The sequence below is a fragment of the Dermochelys coriacea genome, chromosome 6 (genome assembly GCF_009764565.3).
Source record: "Dermochelys coriacea isolate rDerCor1 chromosome 6, rDerCor1.pri.v4, whole genome shotgun sequence".
Classification (NCBI taxonomy): Eukaryota; Metazoa; Chordata; order Testudines; family Dermochelyidae; genus Dermochelys; species Dermochelys coriacea.
In genome coordinates, this window is record NC_050073.1 from 101135299 (window position 1) to 101156421 (window position 21123).

A 21123-nucleotide genomic window follows, 5' to 3' on the forward strand; every position below is an offset into this window, starting at 1 on the left:
TTAAAAATATTGTCTATCTACACAAAAAATGGTAGAGAGGTGGATCCTGAGTAGCCCTAATGCAACAGAGTGTGCTTTTGTTTGTTTTTGTTTTTAAAGACAGTTTTGGATTTAGGGTCATTTTTAGCAATTATCCACTATTTTTATAACGGAAAAATGTATTTGGAGTGGACACAAACCTGACTGATGGGGCATATAACCTTGCTTGCTGAATGGGTATACTGATTGGAATGGGAGAGAGGGGTTGAAAGATGAGTGCAAGGAGCAGGCTCATACAAATCCCACTGATTGATTTGGTGGGGTGAGGAGAGGGAAAAGAGAATGAAGAGAGGGAGGGTACATGTAAGCCTGATTGATAGGGACTGCTGAATGCAAACTTGATATATAGAGGTGGTTGCACATAAGGGTTGCTCCCCCATGGAGGTTTTTCTGCAGATTTTATCCTATAACTAAGAGTTCATGCACAACTATTGAAGGATAACATTCTCTTGGTGTCCTTGCGTCCCCACAGGTCTGTTATCCCCCCCCCCCCCACCCCAATTAAGCTGTAGAAACAACCCAGGAAATTACCACCGGAAAAAAAAATAATTTGGAAGCAGTTGGGGTTGCTATACACACTTCCTGACAAATCCACAAAAGCAAGGAAATGTAAAATTGAGCTAACAATACAGACCTTACACTTCACCCACAACAACTGTACACCACAAACCATAAACTGCACTCTTAAGTCACCTCCCAGATCACACCATTGAACCATCCTTCTGCATAAAACCCTTTAGTATCTTCCTACACAACCGCTATTGTTGGGGAAAAAATATTCTGTAAAATGATGTGAACAGAAGGGTGAAAACAGAACAGTGCTAAGGCTGTGGAGCAAGATCTGTAATGTACGGCCGCTGTGGAAATGGCAAGGTGTGTGTTTGTGCATGGAGGAGTAGGGGACATGTACTGTTAGGTGGAATAACTTTTCATTTCCTTCCATGAGAGATCTTGTTTAAACTTCAGAGGGGTAGCCGTGTTAGTCTGGATCTGTAAAAGTGGAAAAGAGCATCCGACAAAGTGGGTATTCACCCACGAAAGCTTATGTTCCAATATGTCTGTTAGTCTATAAGGTGCCACAGGACTCTTTGCCGCTTGTTTAAACTTGTAACGCAAGTAAAAATATTTAATGTTAATACATGATGAACGCACAAAATAAATTGTATGGGGGTATTTTTTCAGCATATTAGCGGTTTAAAAACAAAGAATTTATTTGCTGAAGTACCTCTTTCATTGTTTACTTGGGGCAATCAGCACTTACTAGTAAAGTGGTGTAATGTATGGCTAATGCAGATCACCTTTTCAGGAAAAAAGAAACATACCTTATGCAACTAGAGTATGCACACATCTTCAATATTTTTTGGCAGATGCCTCAGCAGCCACCTTTTTTTGTTGCTGATAAGGAAAACAAGGGCTTGACATTTTACTGAATAAAGAGTTCTGTAAACTCCAAATGTTCCAATATTGCATGTATAAACTTTTTTTTTTTTAAACTTACAATTATCAGCTTGGGCTCCACTAAACTGGAATCAAATTGATATATGGTCACAGGATAAAATTCACCGGGTAAAATTTTTAGAAGTGCTTCAGTAATTTTGGAGCCTAAGTGCTATTTTCAAAAGTGACTGAGATACTTTTGAAAATTTTACTCCAAAGCTCATATTGGTTCTTGAACAAATGTTCTAGGTCTCTTGTTTGACTCAAACACAAAATGGAATGGCTTTTCTGAAATACAACACTTAATTTCCTAGATAACCCTAAAACACCTTTCCTTTTGTCAATGTTACATTCTTTAAGATTTTCATTTTTAAAAGCTTTACCTGTTTAGGACGACTGCTGTGTATCTCCTTTCCACAAAAATAATTCCACATAAAATATTAGTAAAGGGAGAAGGGAAATTTGTCTCTGGCTTCTCTTTCTCCTCAATTTCTTCATCCTCATCCTCATCTTCAGAATCACTCCAAGACACATAATTATCCTGATTCCTATTATTATACCACTCAACACTTTCAAACTGCTGCCGCTCATATGGTTTATATTTGCGCAAGATTTCAAGCAGTTTTATTACTTTCGGGGTTACAAATTTCAGATCAAGTGAGGCAGGTGAGAAGTGCTCTTCACACAGTGCATGTATTTTCCTTAGGAAAGTGTCTGTAAACAATAAAAATTTCCTGTGCAGCTCCTCTTGCTCATGTTTGATGTACTTCTGTAGCTCTCTCACCATCATTCCAGCTACCTTATCTGCACACCAGGGTCCCAGAACAACCAACACAGCTCGACAGTCTGACAGTATCTACAACAAATGAATTCAAACTCCAGATCAACAGGATATATAAATAATTTACTCATTTTATATTGGGCTTTCATTTCTAATATGAGGATAATCCTAATTGTAAACACAATAGTGGTTGGGTTCTTTGTAAAATATATTTACAAGTTATTTCATTTAGAAGTCCCCCACAAACTTGATAGGAGAAAACGTAAAAATACTTCACCAGAAACACCAGCCGCTTGAGCTACACTCTAAATTTTATCATTTTTGTCCTTGGACAAGAAGGATTTAATTACTATTTTGTAGTCTGATGGCACTGCAATCTGGAAATCTGCCTCAAAATAATTATGCTAAAAAATAATTCATAATGCAGTTATGAGCAACTGGACAGTATTATCCCCATAGTCTAATGGAAAACAGGTTTATAGACAAGGCAATATTTTCCATAGGCACTTTTGCATCATTATCGGAGACAGATAATTTGCCAAGAAATACCACAAACAATGCTCTCAATTCATTATATATTATTCAATGTATTTAACTAGAGCTCACTAAGTCTGTTACATCAAAGGAAACCATTTTAATTAAACTAAGAAAATGAAAACTACACTTTAAAAAGAGAAAAGAACAGTTTAAAGAAAAAATTTAAGTTCAATTAATTTAAATAGGGTTAGTGCAGCAGTACTCAACCTGCTGGAAAGGCATCTTTGTCATTGAGTTAAGTGGCCAAATGCCACATAAACACTATAGTGTGACATCTTAACATTGTGTTGTGATGTTGCTTTATCACTAAAACAAATTCATGACCCATCACATCCTGATGCAATATTACAATGGAAGCATCACAATACAGTTAAAATGTTGCACAATGAGGTTTTTATGGCTCTACAAAACTCCACTTGAAAAAACTATCCTTCTCTCTTCTCCGCCTCTCCATTCCTGACTGTGCAGAGATATCGGGAAGACCCTTTGCAACCCCTGTGCAATTCTGCACTCCTTTCTCTACAGCTTGTTTGGCAGGTAATGTAGGCAATGCTCCTGTATCTCAAGAGACCCAAAGAACATGGGAACTGAAAGAAGTAGAAGAGTTTGAAGCAGGGTATCTTGTGACACCAACTGGGAATACTTTTTTTAGAATACTTCCTGAAGCACCATTTCCTTGTTGTTGTTGCACTATTAAAATCTTATTTGAAAAAGTCGCTGGGTCTTAACAATAATGGCCAATGGATAAGCAATAAAATAATTATGCAAAATGAAAAAGAAAATATATCTGATCCACAAATCTGATAAAGTTCTAAAGTAAAAGAGTTAGGGGGTGAAATCCTGGACTCCTTCACATCACTGGGAGTTTTGCTATTGACTTCAATAGATTTCACCCACGGTTCAAAGGAAAACAGGAAAAGGAAATCAGTCACAGGAAATTAAGATTAATTTTGTTAATATATTTTAGGTTGGCTGAACTAAAATAAAAGTTTCTGTAATTAACTTGGAAAGCAATGAACAAGCAACGATAAAAATATAAGTCAGTTTTATATCTGACATAATGTCCTTACCTGTTTAGAAATTAATGTAGAGTCTCTTTCTTTTGAATATACAGATATGTTGCAGTCATTTAGAAAATTAAGTGCTTCATCCAATTCTTTTAACAATCTTTCATACAGCCCGCTTTTGTCGGTATATGGTCCACAATCTACCACAATCTCACATGGCTGAGAAGTATATCTTCATTGAGAGAAGCAAAAGATTTGGTCAGAGTTGTGTTTAGCTACTAAGGCTATACATTAAAACAGGAAGGACAACCATAACCAAGTTGAGAGTTTTAAAAATTTGTTTGGTAGTAACAAACAGAAAAACAGAAAACAAATGAATACACAGTTTAAGATATTATATAGTACATCAAAAATATTGTACTTATTTTTAATGCCTTAAGAGTTAGTATCTCTCAAAAAAGACTACATAAATATAATTCACAGACTATGAAGGAGCCAAAACGCATATATTTGAATTTTTCAGGAGTGAGTGAGTGTCAAAGTCATGTATGAAATGGATGTTACTTACCTGTAACTGAAGTTCTTCGAGATGTGTGATCCCTATCTATATTCCATACATGGGTACACATGCCTGCCACGTACCCGCATCTGGAGATTACCAACAAGCAGTGCCCAATTGCTCTCCTTGTGCTCCAGATTGAGGGTATAAGAGGCAGTGAGGGCCAATGCCTCTCCGGTTCCTCTTCTTAACTGCAAATCCAATGGGATCCAAAGCAGAAAGGATGGAGGGTGGGTAGTGGACTAAAGCTAGACACCACACATCTTGAACTTCCAGTTACAGGTAAGTAAACCTTCATTTCTTCTTCGAGTGCTACTACCTATGCATATTCCACATGTGGGTGACTGACAAGCAGTATTGAGACTGGAGATGGGGTTCGAGAAGGCTGGCAGTAAAAATGTTTGAAGGACTAAAGTCCCCACCGCTGCCACTGAAGCTGAGGCCTGAAGTAGCATGTAATGTTTTGTGAATGTGTGACGAACTCCAGATTGCCATTCTGCATACATCCAGTATCAGTACTTCCCACAGAAACACTGTAGAATCAGCTTGCTCTCTCATTGAGCATTCCCTTACTCCATCCAGGGGATGGATATGCTAGTAGCACGTGGTGATGTGACCAGAAATACATTTAGAGATTCTCTGAGAAGATATTGCTTGTCCTTGCAACCTTTCTGCTATAGAGAGAAACAGTCTTAGTGATTTTCTCATTGGTTTGGTCCTTTGGAAATAGAATGTCAGGGCACATCTGGCATCCAGAGAATGAAGGTTCTCTCTTCAATGGAAGCATGAGGTTTTTGGAAGAAAACAGTTAAGTGGATTGGCTGGCTGACAAAAAATTCAGAAATTACCTTAGGGAGGAATTTAGAATGAAGGTGAAGGGAAACCGTCTCCTCGTGAAAAACTGTATATGGTGGGTCTGCCATGAGTGCCCCCATCTTGCTCACTCCTCTGGCTGAAGTAAAAACTAAAAATGCATCTTTCACAGAAAGGTGAGAACATAGAACATATAGCTAAAGGTTCAAATGGTGGTTTGGTGAGTACTAAAAGGACAAGATTGAGGTTCCATTGAGATAAGGCTTGATCATTGGCGAAAAGGCCCTTTATGAATCTCACTATTGTTGGGCGAGTAAAAATGGAACATCCATTTACTGGAGGAAGGAAAGTACTGACTGCTGTGAGATGCACTCTCAGTGAACTAAGAGAGAAACCCAAGTTCTTCAATGAAGGAGGTAATTTAACATGACTGGAATATCTGCAGAGTCTGAGGAAGGCTGACTGACCTGCACCCAGGTAGAGAAGCATCTCCATTTAGATAGGTAGCAGTTCCTATTTGACTCTTCCATATTTTAAAGAACATAAGAATATAAAAATTGCCATACTGGATAAGACTAATGGTCCATCTAGCCCAGTATCCTGCCTTTCAACAGTGGCCGATGCTAGATGCTTCAGAGAAAATGAACGGAACAGGGAAATTATTGAGTGATCCCGTCACACAGTCCCAGCTTCCGGCACTCAAGAGGTTTAAGGACACCTGGAGCATAAGGTGTACCTGACCATCCTGGCTAATAGCCATTGATGGCCCTATCCTCCATGAACTTATCTAATTCTTTTTTGAACCTACTTACACCTTTGGCCTTCACAACATCTCCTAGCAATGAGTTCTACAGGCTGACTATGTGCTTCATACGTTTGTTTTAAACATGCTACTTATTAATTTTATTGGGTGACTCCTGGTTCTTGTGTTATGTGAAGGGGTATGTAAAACTTTCTTATTAATTTTCTCTACATCATTTATCATAAAGCCCTTAGTTGCCTCTTTTCCCAGCTAAACCGTCCCAGTCTTTTTATCTATACTCATACGGAAGCTGTTCCACACCCCTAATAGTTTTTGTTGCACTGCTCTATACTTTTTCCAATTCTAATACATCTCTTTTGAGACAGGGTCACCAAACCTGCACACAGTATTCAAGATAAGAGTATCATGGATTTATATAGTGCCATTATATTTTCTGTATTATTTTCTATACCTTTCCTAACGGTTCCTAACATTGTTAGATTTTTTGACTGCTGCTGCACGCTTAGCAGATAATTTCAGAGAACTGTCCACAATGATTCCAAAATCCCTTTCTTGAGTAATAATAGCTAATTTACTACCTATCACTTTGTATGTTTAGCTGAGATGATGGTTTTCCAATGTGCATTATTTTGCACTTAACAACACTGAATTTCATCAGCCATTTTCTTGCTCAGACACTCAGTTTAGTGAGATCCATTTGTAACTCTTTGAAGTCAACTTTGGAGGTGATTGTCTGCAAACTTTGCCACCTCACTATTTACCCCCTTTTCCAGATCATTTATGAATATGCTAGAAAGCATTGTCTTTCTGAAAGTCCAAGTGCACTATATCAACTGAATCACCCTTGTCCACACACTTAACGACATTCTCAAAAAATTATAATACATTAGTGAGGCATGATTTCCCTTTACAAAAGCTGTGTTAACTCTCCCCCAACATATTGTATTAATCTGTGTGTTCTTTACTATAGTTTCAAACAATATGCCTGGTACTGAAGTTATTCCCAGGATTGTCTCTCGAGCCTTTTTTTTTTTTTTAATTGGTATTGACTGTAGTATAGCTAATGTATCTGGTACAGAGGCTGATTTAAGCAATAGGTTACTTATCACAGTTAGCAGTTCTGCAGTCTTGAATCTGAGTTTCTTCAGTTTCGTCACCTAAAAAGAAAGGCTCAAGTGTGGGAATCTCCCTCGCATCCTTTCCAGTGAAGACCAATGCAAAAAAACATTTAGCTTCTCAGCAATGGCCTTGTCTTCCTGGGGTTCTCCTTTAGCACCTTGATCATCCGGTGGCCACACCGATTGTTTGGTCTGCTTCCTGCTTCTGATGTACTTTTAAAAAAATGTTGCTGTTAGTTTTGTGTCTTTTGCTAGTTGCTCTTCAAAGTCTTTTTTGTCTTGAAGCAAGAGAGGGACTGCAGACCAAGAGAGCAAGCTGATGGGCTGAGGTAGACTGTTCTCATTTCTAGCAGGTTGATGTGCAGTCTGGCCTCCTGTGGGGTCCAAGTGTATGATCTGGTTATTTAGGCAAGCACACCAACCCAGAAGGGATGAGTCTGTTATGATGGTAGCACTAAGAGTGGGAGTGTTAACATGGACTCTCACTTGCACTGGTTCCAGGTTCGACTACCAGGTAAGAGAGGTGATGATCCTTGTGAGAACAGTCACTCTGGTGTGTATGTGGTTCTGGTCTGGCGAGTAGATGGACCAGAGCCAAGCCAGTAATCAGCATAGCTGAAGTCTGGCGAATCATGTCACAAATGTATGAGGCCAAGATAGGCATACTTTAACTTATTAATTTTGGTCTGCAAGTAATCTGTGATATTAAATTACTCACTGACTGGAATCTTTCTGTGGGGAGGAAAGCTCTTGCTGAAATTAAGTCATGTCACTCCAATAAACTTTATTGTCTGTGTGGGGATCAAATGGACTTTTATTTGTTCATGCAGAAGACAGAGCAGTAACAGTCACCAACCTGACCTTATTGTTGGAGCAACTTATTTGGAGCCAATCATCCAAATATGGGAAACCTAAGTAACTGATGTCTCATTTGGGCTGCCACCCCAGAGAAAATCTTTGTGACTATCCTGGGCACTGTTGCTAGTCTAAAGGGAAGGACTCTGAACTATTGATGTGCATGACCTACCAGGATCTGAAGAAATTTTCTGTGGGATGGATGAATATCTATATGAAAAATAAGCATCCTTCGTGTCAAGAGTCATGAACCACTCTCCCCACATAGAGGAGGGAGATTATTGATGCTAGTGTAGCCATCCTGCATTTTGACTTTTGAATAAAGATATTCAGTTGTTGAAAGTCCAGAATGGGTATCCACTCTCTATCTTTCTGGACATGGCAGTCATTCTATCGCCCCTTGTTGGAGAAGAGAACCCACCTTCTGGAGAAGAATCTGCTTGTGAAAGTGATCTCTGAAGAGGAACCAGGAAGTGGGTTTGTGGGAAGAATAGGAGAGAAGTCTGATGGATTAACCATAGTGGATAATTTCTAGACTCCAAATATCTGTTGTGATAGCATTCCAATTGTGGACAAAAAGTGAGAGTTGGCCCTCAAAGACATAGGGCTAGAAGTTGTTGGCATCAATAACGACGGGAGGTTCTCAAGTGAAGAGTCAAAAACAGCTCTTTGCAAGTAGGTGAAATGGGTACAAGTCATGGTGGTAGAGGCCTTGATTTTCAGCCCATGAGTCCTCTGCCGCTTGCGCAGAGGCTTGGCTGGACACTGGTGATAAAAAGATTGTGGAGGGGGTGGATCTTAGTCTATACACTTGCCTGCAGTATTTTCTCTTCAGAGCGAGGGTGTAAATTCCCAGGGCGTGGATGGTTGATCTAGACTAGAGTCTTTCAACAAGTATAGAGAATCATCAGTTTTCTCATTAAACAAATCTGATTTGTTGAGTTCTCTATATGTTCTGATCCTCTCTGGGAAACCCTCAAGAGTGAAGCTAAGACTTACACCTCATAACTATACCAGTGGTTACCACTCTGGCTGCCATGTCAGCTCCATGCACTGCAGCTTGCAGGGATGTTTTTGCCACTAGCCTGCCTTCCTCTATGAAGGATTGAAATTGGACTTTGTCCTTGAGGGGAAGTTTGTTCTTAAAGTCTGCAAGTCTAAAGTAGAAGTTAAAATCTTTTTACAGTAACAAAGCCTCAGATAGTAATACAGAATTGTAGGGTCACAGGAGAATACCTATCTTCCCAAAAGGTCCAACCTCAGGTCCTCCTCATCCAGGGTCATTTTAGGATGTTGTGACCTTGCTCTCTCTGTGGCTGACTGCACCACCACGAGTTGGGCACTGGATGGATGAAAAGGAACTCATCTTTGTTGCCCAAGACCAAATAAGCATCTCAGTTCTTTTAGGTGTGGGGGTACAGGAGTCTGGGGTATGCCAGACCACTCTAGCTGGCTCCATGATGACTAAGTGGTGCCATCTTGCTTGGACCTGTAGGTTGCAGAACATCAAGCAGTCAGTGCTGGGAATCCTGGATCTCCTCCAGTGGGTTCTGAAGGTCATTCACTATTCTCTGTAGCAGCTCCTGGTTTTGCTTGTGGTCATCCGGTGAAGATAGTGTGATTCTTTCATCCAGAAAAGAGGATGTTGGTATCATTGATACCTGTGGATCCAGGTCAATTTCCTCCACCTCCTAATTCAACAGATCCAGCAGATGCCAAGTGGGAGAGGTGCCGCAGGACCCATGGATGGATCCTATGAAATACACATAGGAACCAGCACTCAAAGAAGAAAGTGAGCTTTGCAAAAGAGAATTGTTCAAGTAAGTTGAGATAAGGGCCCCTTTATAAGTGTATGCTAGCGGATAAAGTGATTATACCATCTTTTACTTTGTCTTAACTAAAGCATCTACTTAAGTTTATACCAACCAAATGGGGTAGGGGGGCAATTATGATTAACTCACTGACTATGGATGCAGAATTTGATGAACGTACATATTTTTCTTCCGCTACGTGACAAGCAAGAGCCATAGTATTATTATTTATTTGTACGTAGGTAGCACCCACAATGTTCTTGACTCTATACCAACATACGGAAAACGGTCCTTATCTGCGATAGTATTTCTGAATTGCTTTTGTCATTTTTTTCTAACCATAGTAACATTATAAAATCTGCAAGACTTTGTAGTGGGAGTTGTAAAATCCTGCCAAAGCCAGCTCGCAGGTTATGACAGCTCCGATAATATGCTAGTTACTTTCCAAACATAATAAATTGTAGTCTCTGCCCCAAAAAGCTATCAGTCTAAGGAACAGCTGCTTTTCAGAAATCTTCTCTTAGGCAATTCTTCACCGCACCTTTTAAAAATATTTAAAAGCTCTCACTACTTGGAAAGAAACTTAGTATCAATTTTTTTTTTTATAAAGTGATGGCACTGTATGTATAATTTTATAGATACACACATATATCCATGAACATTAAATATATAGCTACTAATAGTGTTCTTTCCTCCGTCTTATTGATATGAAAACACAGATATAAATTTAACACTGACAATTGTGTATTAAAATGTACCTATCTAAGACCACCAAATCAGTTGCAGTTTCAGCATTGCTCTTTAGGATTTTCTCCAGTTTCTGAATCTTCTCCTCTAACTCAGCAGGATCGCATTTCCCATTTAAAATGGAAGCTGTTAATCCCAGAATTCGAGGACAGGATGGACAGTTCTCACAGATCTGTGAAGTAAACCAGAACAGCAGGGTAATAAAACTGACAATTCCTGCACCAACGCATCCTGAGTGCATCTTTACAGACATCTGTTAGTCTATAAGGTGCCGCAGGACTCTTTGCTGCTTTTACAGATCCAGACTAACACAGCTACCCCTCTGATTCTTTACAGATAGATATCTAGATCTCAGGTTCAACTAGTATTTCAGCACTTGGTGTCAGAAAAAGAACAATGGATATTTTCAATCTAATATAACTAAAGTTAAATTAGAAAATTAAAACACGTTAAATATAAAACTTTAACTTTTATTGTTTAAGTAAAAGTATATAAAGGCAGAAATTTGCTAAACATTCTATTAAGTAGAGATATTCAAAGCACATAAAAGCAGGTGCGAGATACCTTGTCAACATTTATAGCATATAAATGACCACATTTTAAGTGTTTACATCATGTCAAAGAATTAAAAAATACCACTATAAAAAATTAAACCTACCACATGATCCCTGGTTAAGCCTGTCATTCATTGGGGAAGAAGGGGAGGAAGAAGGAATGATGGGGGGGGGGGAACCAGATACAGAAGGAGATGCTCTTTGAGTTGCTTGGTTCACTTCAATTAGGGCAAATACACAGGGCCAAAAATGCCCTCACAACAAAAGAAAGTTTAAAGCTTTAGAAATCAGTACCTATGTATCTAAAAACAAACAAAAACAAAATCCACACTCTCTCAAATGGATATTTTATCAATGGCTTTTTAAAGGTTCAGTAATTCCATTTATTCATAAAAAGATTCAATTTTAAATTCACAATAAAATTATGTTTCAGAGTAGCAGCCGCGTTAGTCTGTATTCGCAAAAAGAAAAGGAGTACTTGTGGCACCTTAGAGACTAACAAATTTATTTAAGCATAAGCTTTCGTGAGCTACAGCTCACTTCATCAGATGCATTCGGTGGAAAATACAGAGGGGAGATTTATATACACACACAGAGAACATGAAACAATGGGTTTTATCATACACACTGTAAGGAGAGTGATCACTTAAGATGAGCCATCACCAGCAGCGGGGGGGAGGAAAACCTTTCATGGTGACAAGCAAGGTAGGCTATTTCCAGCACTTAACAAGAACATCTGAGGAACAGTGGGGGATGGGGTGGGGGGGAGAAATAACATGGGGAAATAGTTTTACTTTGTGGAATGGCTCATCCATTCCCAGTCTCTATTCAAGCCTAAGTTAATTGTATCCAGTTTGCAAATTAATTCCAATTCAGCAGTCTCTCGTTGGGAGTCGTTTTTGAAGCTTTTTTGTTGAAGGATAGCCACCCTCAGGTCTGTAATCGAGTGACCGGAGAGATTGAAGTGTTCTCCAACTGGTTTTTGAATGTTATAAGTCTTGCCGTCTCATTTGTGTCCATTTATTCTTTTACGCAGAGACTGTCTGGTTTGACCAATGTACATGGCAGAGGGGCATTGCTGGCACATATCACATTGGTAGATGCGCAGGTGAACGAGCCTCTGATAGTGTGGCTGAAGTGATTAGGCCCCATGATGGTGTCCCCTGAATAGATATGTGGACAGAGTTGGCAACGGGCTTTGTTGCAAGGATAGGTTCCTGGGTTAGTGGTTCTGTTGTGTGGTTGCTGGTGAGTATTTGCTTCAGGTTGGGGGGCTGTCTGTAAGCAAGGACTGGCCTGTCTCCCAAGATCTGTGAGAGCGATGGGTCGTCCTTCAGGATAGGTTGTAGATCCTTGACGATGCGTTGGAGAGGTTTTAGTTGGGGGCTGAAGGTGATGGCTAGTGGCGTTCTGTTGTTTTCTTTGTTGGGCCTGTCCTGTAGTAGGTGACTTCTGGGTACTCTTCTGGCTCTGTCAATCTGTTTCTTCACTTCAGCAGGTGGGTATTGTAGTTGTAAGAATGCATGATAGAGATCTTGTAGGTGTTTGTCTCTGTCTGAGGGGTTGGAGCAAATGCGGTTATATCGTAGAGCTTGGCTGTAGACAATGGATCGTGTGGTATGATCTGGATGAAAGCTAGAGGCAGGAGGTAGGTAGGTAGGCAGGTAGGTAGGAATAGCGGTCAGTAGGTTTCCGATATAGGGTGGTGTTCATGTGACCATTGCTTATTAGCACCGTAGTGTCCAGGAAGTGGATCTCTTGTGTGGACTGGTCCAGGCTGAGGTTGATGGTGGCATGAAAATTGTTGAAATCATGGTGGAATTCCTCAAGGGCTTCTTTTCCATGGGTACAGATGATGAAGATGTCATCAATGTAGCGCAAATAGAGTAGGGGCATTAGGGGACAAGAGCTGAGGAAGCGTTGTTCTAAGTCAGCCATAAAAATGTTGGCATACTGTGGGGCCATGCGGATATCCATGGCAGTGCCGCTGATTTGAAGGTATACATTGTCCCCAAATGTGAAATAGTTATGGGTGAGGACAAAGTCTCAAAGTTCAGCCACCAGGTTAGCCGTGACATTAATCGGGGATACTGTTCCTGACGGGTTGTAGTCCATCTTTGTGTGGAATGTTGGTGTAGAGGGCTTCTACATCTATAGTGGCTAGGATGGTGTTTTTAGGAAGATCACCGATGGATTGTAGTTTCCTCAGGAAGTCAGTGGTGTCTCGAAGATAGCTGGGAGTGCTGGTAATGTAGGGCCTGAGGAGGGAGTCTACATAGCCAGACAATCCTGCTGTCAGGGTGCCAATGCCTGAGATGATGGGACGTCCAGGATTTCCAGGTTTATGGATCTTGGGTAGCAGATACAATACCCCAGGTCGGGGTTCTAGGGGTGTGTCTGTGCGGATTTGTTTTTGTGCTTTTTCATCGAGTTTCTTGAGCAAATGCTGTAGTTTCTTTTGGTAACTCTCAGTGGGATCAGAGGGTAATGGCTTGTAGAAAGTGGTGTTGGAGAGCTGCCTAGAAGCCTCTCCGACCTATTCATGATGACGACAGCACCTCCTTTGTCAGCCTTTTTGATTATGATGTCAGAGTTGTTTCTGAGGCTGTGGATGGCGTTGTGTTCTGCACGGCTGAGGTTATGGGGCAAGTGATGCTGCTTTTCCACAATTTCAGCCCGTGCACGTCGGCGGAAGCACTCTATGTAGAAGTCCAGTCTGCTGTTTCGACCTTCAGGAGGAGTCCACCCAGAATCCTTCTTTTTGTAGTGTTGGTAGGAAGGTCTCTGTGGGTTAATATGTTGGTCAGAGGTGTGTTGGAAATATTCCTTGAGTCGGAGACGTTGAAATAGGATTCTAGGTCACCACAGAACTGTATCATGTTCGTGGGGGTGGAGGGGCAAAAGGAGAGGCCCCGAGATAGGACAGATTCTTCTGCTGGGTTAAGAGTATAGTTGGATAGATTAACAATATTGCTGAGTAGGTTACAGGAACCACTGTTGTGGCCCCTTGTGGCATGTAGTAGTTTAGATAGCTTAGTGTCTTTTTTCTTTTGTAGAGAAGCAAAGTGTGTGTTGTAAATGGCTTGTCTAGTTTTTGTAAAGTCCAGCCACGAGATGGATGTTGATACTCTCATAAAGAACCAACCTTCCACACAAACTTCCTCATGGCTGGACTTTACAAAAACTAGACAAGTCAAGCTCTACGATATAACCGCATTTGCTCCAATCCCTCAGACAGAGACAAACACCTACAAGATCTCTATCATGCATTCTTACAACTACAATACCCACCTGCTGAAGTGAAGAAACAGATTGACAGAGCCAGAAGAGTACCCAGAAGTCACCTACTACAGGACAGGCCCAACAAAGAAAACAACAGAACGCCACTAGCCATCACCTTCAGCCCCCAACTAAAACCTCTCCAACGCATCATCAAGGATCTACAACCTATCCTGAAGGACGACCCATCATTCTCACAGATATTGGGAGACAGGCCAGTCCTTGCTTACAGACAGCCCCCCAACCTGAAGCAAATACTCACCAGCAACCACACACCACACAACAGAACCATTAACCCAGGAACCTATCCTTGCAACAAAGCCCGTTGCCAACTCTGTCCACATATCTATTCAGGGGACACCATCATAGGGCCTAATCACATCAGCCACACTATCAGAGGCTCGTTCACCTGCGCATCTACCAATGTGATATATGCCATCATGTGCCAGCAATGCCCCTCTGCCATGTACATTGGTCAAACCAGACAGTCTCTGCGTAGAAGAATAATGGACACAAATGAGACGTCAAGACTTATAACATTCAAAAACAAGTTGGAGAACACTTCAATCTCTCTGGTCACTCGATCACAGACCTAAGAGTGGCTATCCTTCAACAAAAAAGCTTCAAAAACGACTCCCAACGAGAGACTGCTGAATTGGAATTAATTTGCAAACTGGATACAATTAATTTAGGCTTGAATAGAGACTGGGAATGGATGAGCCATTACACAAAGTAAAACTATTTCCCCATGTTATTTCTCCCTCCCACCCCACCCCCCACTGTTCCTCAGATATTCTTGTTAACTGCTGGAATTAGCCTACCTTGCTTGTCACCATGAAAGGTTTTCCTCCTTTCCTCCCCCCCCGCTGCTGGTGATGGCTTATCTTAAGTGATCACTCTCCTTACAGTGTGTATGATAAAACCCATTGTTTCATGTTCTCTGTGTGTGTATATAAATCTCCCCTCTGTATTTTCCACCGAATGCATCCGATGAAGTGAGCTGTAGCTCATGAAAGCTTATGCTTAAATAAATTTGTTAGTCTCCAAGGTGCCACAAGTACTCCTTTTCTTTTTACAATAAAATTAGCTGCACTACTACATCAATTCCTGACCAATCACCAATGTACGTTATGGTAAATATACTGGTTTCACCATTCTATGTCATCACTGGTGTCAATTTACTCCAATAACTCTTCAGTAAATTCAGCATCCCAAAATACACTGTACACTTCCCATTGTTTCTCATCCTCAGTTTTGTAGTGAAGAGGAGCGACACTTAAGCATCTTATTTTAAAAACACGCAACACCTTTTAAGGTACAAATCCATATTTAAGCTGCCGTGCGAAAGTTTGAAACGTTTCATGTTTCTAGTCTGAAATTTTTACCACAAGCAAGCGTTAAGTTCTTGTTCCCAAGCAACTTGTTTAATGAAGGAAGCCCATGTCATCTACATGAAATAAAATAAAATGCGATTGTTCTTACTGCCCCAATTATAATTAAACATATTTTAAATTGGAATATAAAATTACTTGAGATAAATATACTAGAATAATTATCTACTCAAGAAACTCTACAGTATATTTACAATTTTTTTAATCAAAAACCTACACAGCACCAAATAAAACAATTTTATGAAGAGTTATATTTTTGAATAGCGTTAAAGCATTGACTACCAGTCGCTACATCACTCTGTCAAAAAATGGCAGCCAAAATTCAAATATTTTCGTTCTTGAGAGCAATATATACCAAAATGATTTTAAGTACTAATCTTTACACTAAGTCAAATTAGCCAGTGAGCTTTTCGCTAACAGATTTGTGATCTGAACCTCAGTGAAATTAGAGATGCTGAAGATAAAAAGGTTAAATAATGGTGACCTACCTTCATAATGTCTTGATACGGATGGTCCTGGATTGCAAGATGGCACTCATCAAACACCAGAAGATTAATGTTTGACAGGGATAAGTATTCATTTTTTAAAACATTCAAAATGACATGACATGTCATAACCAGAACCTAAAAATACAAAAGAGAAATGCAACAAATACTAGCTATTAGCATGTTGCCACAAACATTACTAGCTTTTTTGACTGCCACTATACACTGAGCAGATGTTTTCAGAGAATTATCCAGGTTGACTCCAGGATCTTGCTCTTGAGTGATAACAGCTAATTTACAACCCATCATTTTGTATGTTTATCTTGGATTATGTTTTCCAATGTGAATTACTTTGCACTTATCAACACTGAATTTCTTCTGCCATTTTCTTGCCTAATCATCCAGTTTAGAGAGATCCCTTTGTAACGCTTCACAGTCAGCTTTGGACTTAACTGTCCTGGGTAATTTTATATCATCTGCAAACTTTGCCACCTCACTATTTACCCCTTTTTCCAGATCATTTATGAATATATTGAGCAATACTGGTCCTAGTGCAGATCCTTGGGGAACCCCACTGTTTACATCTCTCCATTATGAAAACAGACCAGTATTCCTACCCTTTGTTTCCTGTCTTTTAACCCATTGCTAATTAAAGAAAGGACCTTCTCTTTTATCTCATGACTGTTTACTTTGCTTAAGAACCTTTGGTGAGGGACCTTTTCAAAGGCTTTCTGAAAGTGCAAGTACTGTACTCTATATTGAGTGATCACCCTTGATCAAATGCTTGTTGACACCCTCAAAGAATTCTAGTAGATTGGTGAGGCATCATTTCCTTATAAAAAAGCTGTGATGACTCTTCCTCAACCTATTGAGTTAATCTAGGTTCCTGATAATTCTGTTCTTTATTATCGTTTCAACCAATTTGCCTGGTACTGAAGCTAGGCTTACCAGCCTGTAATTACTAGAATTGCTTCACGAGCCTTTAAAAAAACAAAAAACAAAAAACAAAAATGTCACATTAGCTATCTGCCAGTCATCTGGTACAGAGGCTGATTTAAGCAATCAGTGACACATCACAGTTAGTAGTTCTGATAATTTATATTTGAGTTCCTTCAGAACTCTTGGGTGAAGACCATGTGCTCATGGTGACTTATTACTGTTTCATTTAATCAATTTGTTCCAAAAACTCTCTCTATTGACACCTCATTCTGGGACAGTTCCTCAAAAAATGGCTCAGGTATGGGAATCTTCCTCACACCTTCTGCAGTGAAGACCAATGCAAAGAATTCATTTAGTTTCTCCCAACAATCTTTTCCCCCTTAAGTGCTCCTTTAACACCTTGATTGCCCAGCAGTCCCACTGATAGTTTGGCAAGCTTCCTGATTTCGATGTATTTTAACTTTTGCTGTTAGTTTGTGTCTTTTGCTAGCAGCTCTTCTAAGTCTTTTTTGGCTTGCCTAATTATACTTTTATACTTGACTTGCTAGAGTTTATGCTCCTTTCTATTTTCCAGAGTAAGATGTTAGATTTCCAATTTTAAAAGGATTTCTTTTGGTTTCTACTTGCCTCTTTTACTCTGTTTAGCGATACTGGCATTTTTCTGGTCCTTTTACTGTTTTTGTTGTTATTATTTTGGGAATAAATATAGTTTGCACCTCTATTACGGCACCAATGTTAACCAATGTGATAACCAATGGAACACAGTATTATGAAGGTACAAACAATATAGAAATGACATAGTAGATTGTGCTGGTGAGGGAGTGGCACTATATGTGAAAGAAACCATAGAGTCAAATACATTAAAAATATTAGAGTAACATTGAATCTCTATGGACAGAAATTCCATGCTTGAATAATAAGAGTATAGCAGTAGGAATATACTGCCAACCACCTGGCCAGTGTGGTAATGGTGACTGTGAAATGCTCAGGGAGATTAGAGGGAGTACAAAAATAGAAAACCCAATAATAATGGGGGATTTCAACAATACTAATATTGATTGGGCACCATCATCAGAGTCATGGATGATAGGGTGATTGAAAAAAGGAATACTGGAAGCCCAGCTTCTCAAAAGACACACAATGGATACTCTCAGGAATATTGCATCTCTATGTTTACATGTAAATACCCCAAGTATTTGGAACTTTGTACTGAGCATGAGAAGGACTTGGTCAAAACATAGTATTTAGCTTGTGTAAAACTTAGTTTCTTCCCCAGATCACCTACACTGTAAACTTGTCACTTTTTTGGCAGTTTATATTACATATCTTACCTCATGTTTAGCAAATTCTTGATTCCACTTCTCCTTTGTCCATGATTCAATTATTTCTAAAATTGAATACTCCCCCACCTTCAGATCTGAATGGGTCCTGACAGCTGACACTTGCTGAGCAACTTGATTTGCTTTAAAAAAAAAAAAAAGTTTTCAGTTTCAAAATGGCAAAGAATTTTTAAATACTTAAAACTAAAGTGTACATGCCATTATATCTATGAATTTTATAACACCTTTAAAATTCGTATAAAACTAGAAATACACAGTTATAAGACAAAAATCAAGCACCATACGGAGAAGCATAGCGGCTTACAATATACCATTCCATGTTTGTCTCTCGTCCCCCACTAAGAGAGATCAGAAATTAAACAACATCTCAAAGTAAACTGGCCCTCACTCACTACTTGGTCTGGTCTTGGGAACTAGCAAAACAGCAGCAACAAAAAAAAGTGGATTTTCTAGCGGACAAAAGTCATGGGGGTAAAGGACATGAAGAAGCTTGCAAACTATGTCTGACTGAATAAATGTAATTCTGAATGTCAGAAACAAAAACTAATCACTTTTATCTTACTTTTACTAAGGATTATTCCCATAATAAACAAACACACAGACACCAAACAAATAAACCCCATTTTTTTCTTACCTGAGTTGACCAAGAAAACTGTTCTCTTTCCATTTTTGTTGAAGTCTCCCCTGATCTGATAGGACAGTTCTTTAGCGAGTAGAACTGCAATAAAAGTCTTCCCTGAGCCAGTGTTTAAACAGACTATCGTATTATGATCCAAAGCTGCTTCAAGCAGTTCAACCTAGATTTGCAAATGATAAAAATCACTATTTGCACAGGTGGAGTAATTAAAAACAATGAACAAAAGCAAAAGCTGTCCACAGAAGTTCTACCTGCATGAACTGCGGATGAGCCAATGGGTATTTTTAAAGCTAACTTAGTCCCCAATTTTCAGAGTAGCAGCCGTGTTAGTCTGTATTCGCAAAAAGAAAAGGAGTACTTGTGGCACCTTAGAGACTAACAAATTTATTAGAGCATAAGCTTTCGTGAGCTACAGCTCACTTCATCGGATGCATTTGGTGGAAAAAACAGAGGAGAGATTTATATACACACACACACAGAGAACATGAAACAATGGGTTTATCATACACACTGTAAGGAGAGTGATCACTTAAGATAAGCCATCACCAGCAGCAGGGGGGGGAAGGAGGAAAACCTTTCATGGTGACAAGCAAGGTAGGCTAATTCCAGCAGTTAACAAGAATATCAGAGGAACAGTGGGGGTGGGGTGGGAGGGAGAAATACCACGGGGAAATAGTTTTACTTTGTGTAATGACTCATCCATTCCCAGTCTCTATTCAAGCCTAAGTTAATTGTATCCAGTTTGCAAATTAATTCCAATTCAGCAGTCTCTCGTTGGAGTCTGTTTTTGAAGCTTTTTTGTTGAAGGATAGCCACTCTTAGGTCTGTGATCGAGTGACCAGAGAGATTGAAGTGTTCTCCAACTGGTTTTTGAATGTTATAATTCTTGACGTCTGATTTGTGTCCATTCATTCTTTTACGTGGACAGTCTCTACGTAAAAGAATGAATGGACACAAATCAGTCGTCAAGAATTATAACATTCAAAAACCAGTTGGAGAACACTTCAATCTCTCTGGTCACTCGATCACAGACCTAAGAGTGGCTATCCTTCAACAAAAAAGCTTCAAAAACAGACTCCAACGAGAGACTGCTGAATTGGAATTAATTTGCAAACTGGATACAATTAACTTAGGCTTGAATAGAGACTGGGAATGGATGAGTCATTACACAAAGTAAAACTATTTCCCCGTGGTATTTCTCCCTCCCACCCCACCCCCACTGTTCCTCTGATATTCTTGTTAACTGCTGGAATTAGCCTACCTTGCTTGTCACCATGAAAGGTTTTCCTCCTTTCCCCCCCCTGCTGCTGGTGATGGCTTATCTTAAGTGATCACTCTCCTTACAGTGTATATGATAAACCCATTGTTTCATGTTCTGTGTGTGTGTGTGTGTGTGTAAATCTCTCCTCTGTTTTTTTCACCAAATGCATCCGATGAAGTGAGCTGTAGCTCACGAAAGCTTATGCTCTAATAAATTTGTTAGTCTCTAAGGTGCCACAAGTACTTCTTTTCTTTTAGTCCCCAATAACTACCACTGACTTTATAGGACAAGAAATTGATTTACCACAAAGTACATTGTCAGGTTTCATTCAGAACATGGAAACAAGTTATCAGCTCTAGCTTTTAAAATACAACCTGGTTTATATAGTACCTCACTTTGCTAGTGCTGTAAATATCTGATTAAATAAATCTTTACTACATATAATTATGTCCCTAGTTTGGTGTCCTTGGTTTAATTCCTGCAGATGACTTCTGGATCTAAAAATATGAGTCACCAGCTGAGCAAAAAGGACCAGATCCATTAGCTCAAAGGCAGCAGCAGTCTCTAATCTCTATGGCCATGTCTACACTACCCGCTGGATTGGGAGGTATTGATCGATCTATCGGGGCTTGATTTATCACGTCTAGTGAAGATGCGATAAAATCGATCCCCGATCGCTCTGCTGTCGACTACGGAACTCCACCAGGGCGAGAGGTGGAAGCGGAGTCGACGGGGGAGCGGCAGCCATCAATCCCGCGCCATGGGGATGC

At 39.8% G+C, this 21123-nt stretch overlaps 1 protein-coding gene across 16 annotated transcripts in view; it reads right to left on the reverse strand.

Annotated features, from left to right (window-relative positions):
* The window catches only part of DICER1 (dicer 1, ribonuclease III), a 119141-nt gene that overhangs the window by 46566 nt on the left and 51452 nt on the right, over positions 1-21123 (reverse strand). For 15 of the 16 annotated variants that reach the window (XR_006281896.1, XM_038405511.2, XM_043515987.1 and 12 more), the window contains 6 exons: positions 19090-19252; positions 18447-18577; positions 16180-16314; positions 10479-10639; positions 3865-4033; positions 1860-2332 (listed from right to left, as the gene is read on the reverse strand). Coding sequence is in view for 14 of the 16 variants with exons in the window: in XM_038405511.2 (XP_038261439.1) it covers positions 1860-2332; positions 3865-4033; positions 10479-10639; positions 16180-16314; positions 18447-18577; positions 19090-19252 (1232 nt within the window). In the remaining 2 variants the exon portion in view is untranslated. Of the gene's footprint in view, positions 1-179; positions 2333-3864; positions 4034-10478; positions 10640-16179; positions 16315-18446; positions 18578-19089; positions 19253-21123 lie in introns of all 16 variants that reach the window. The other variant, XR_006281897.1, reaches the window with a different exon arrangement.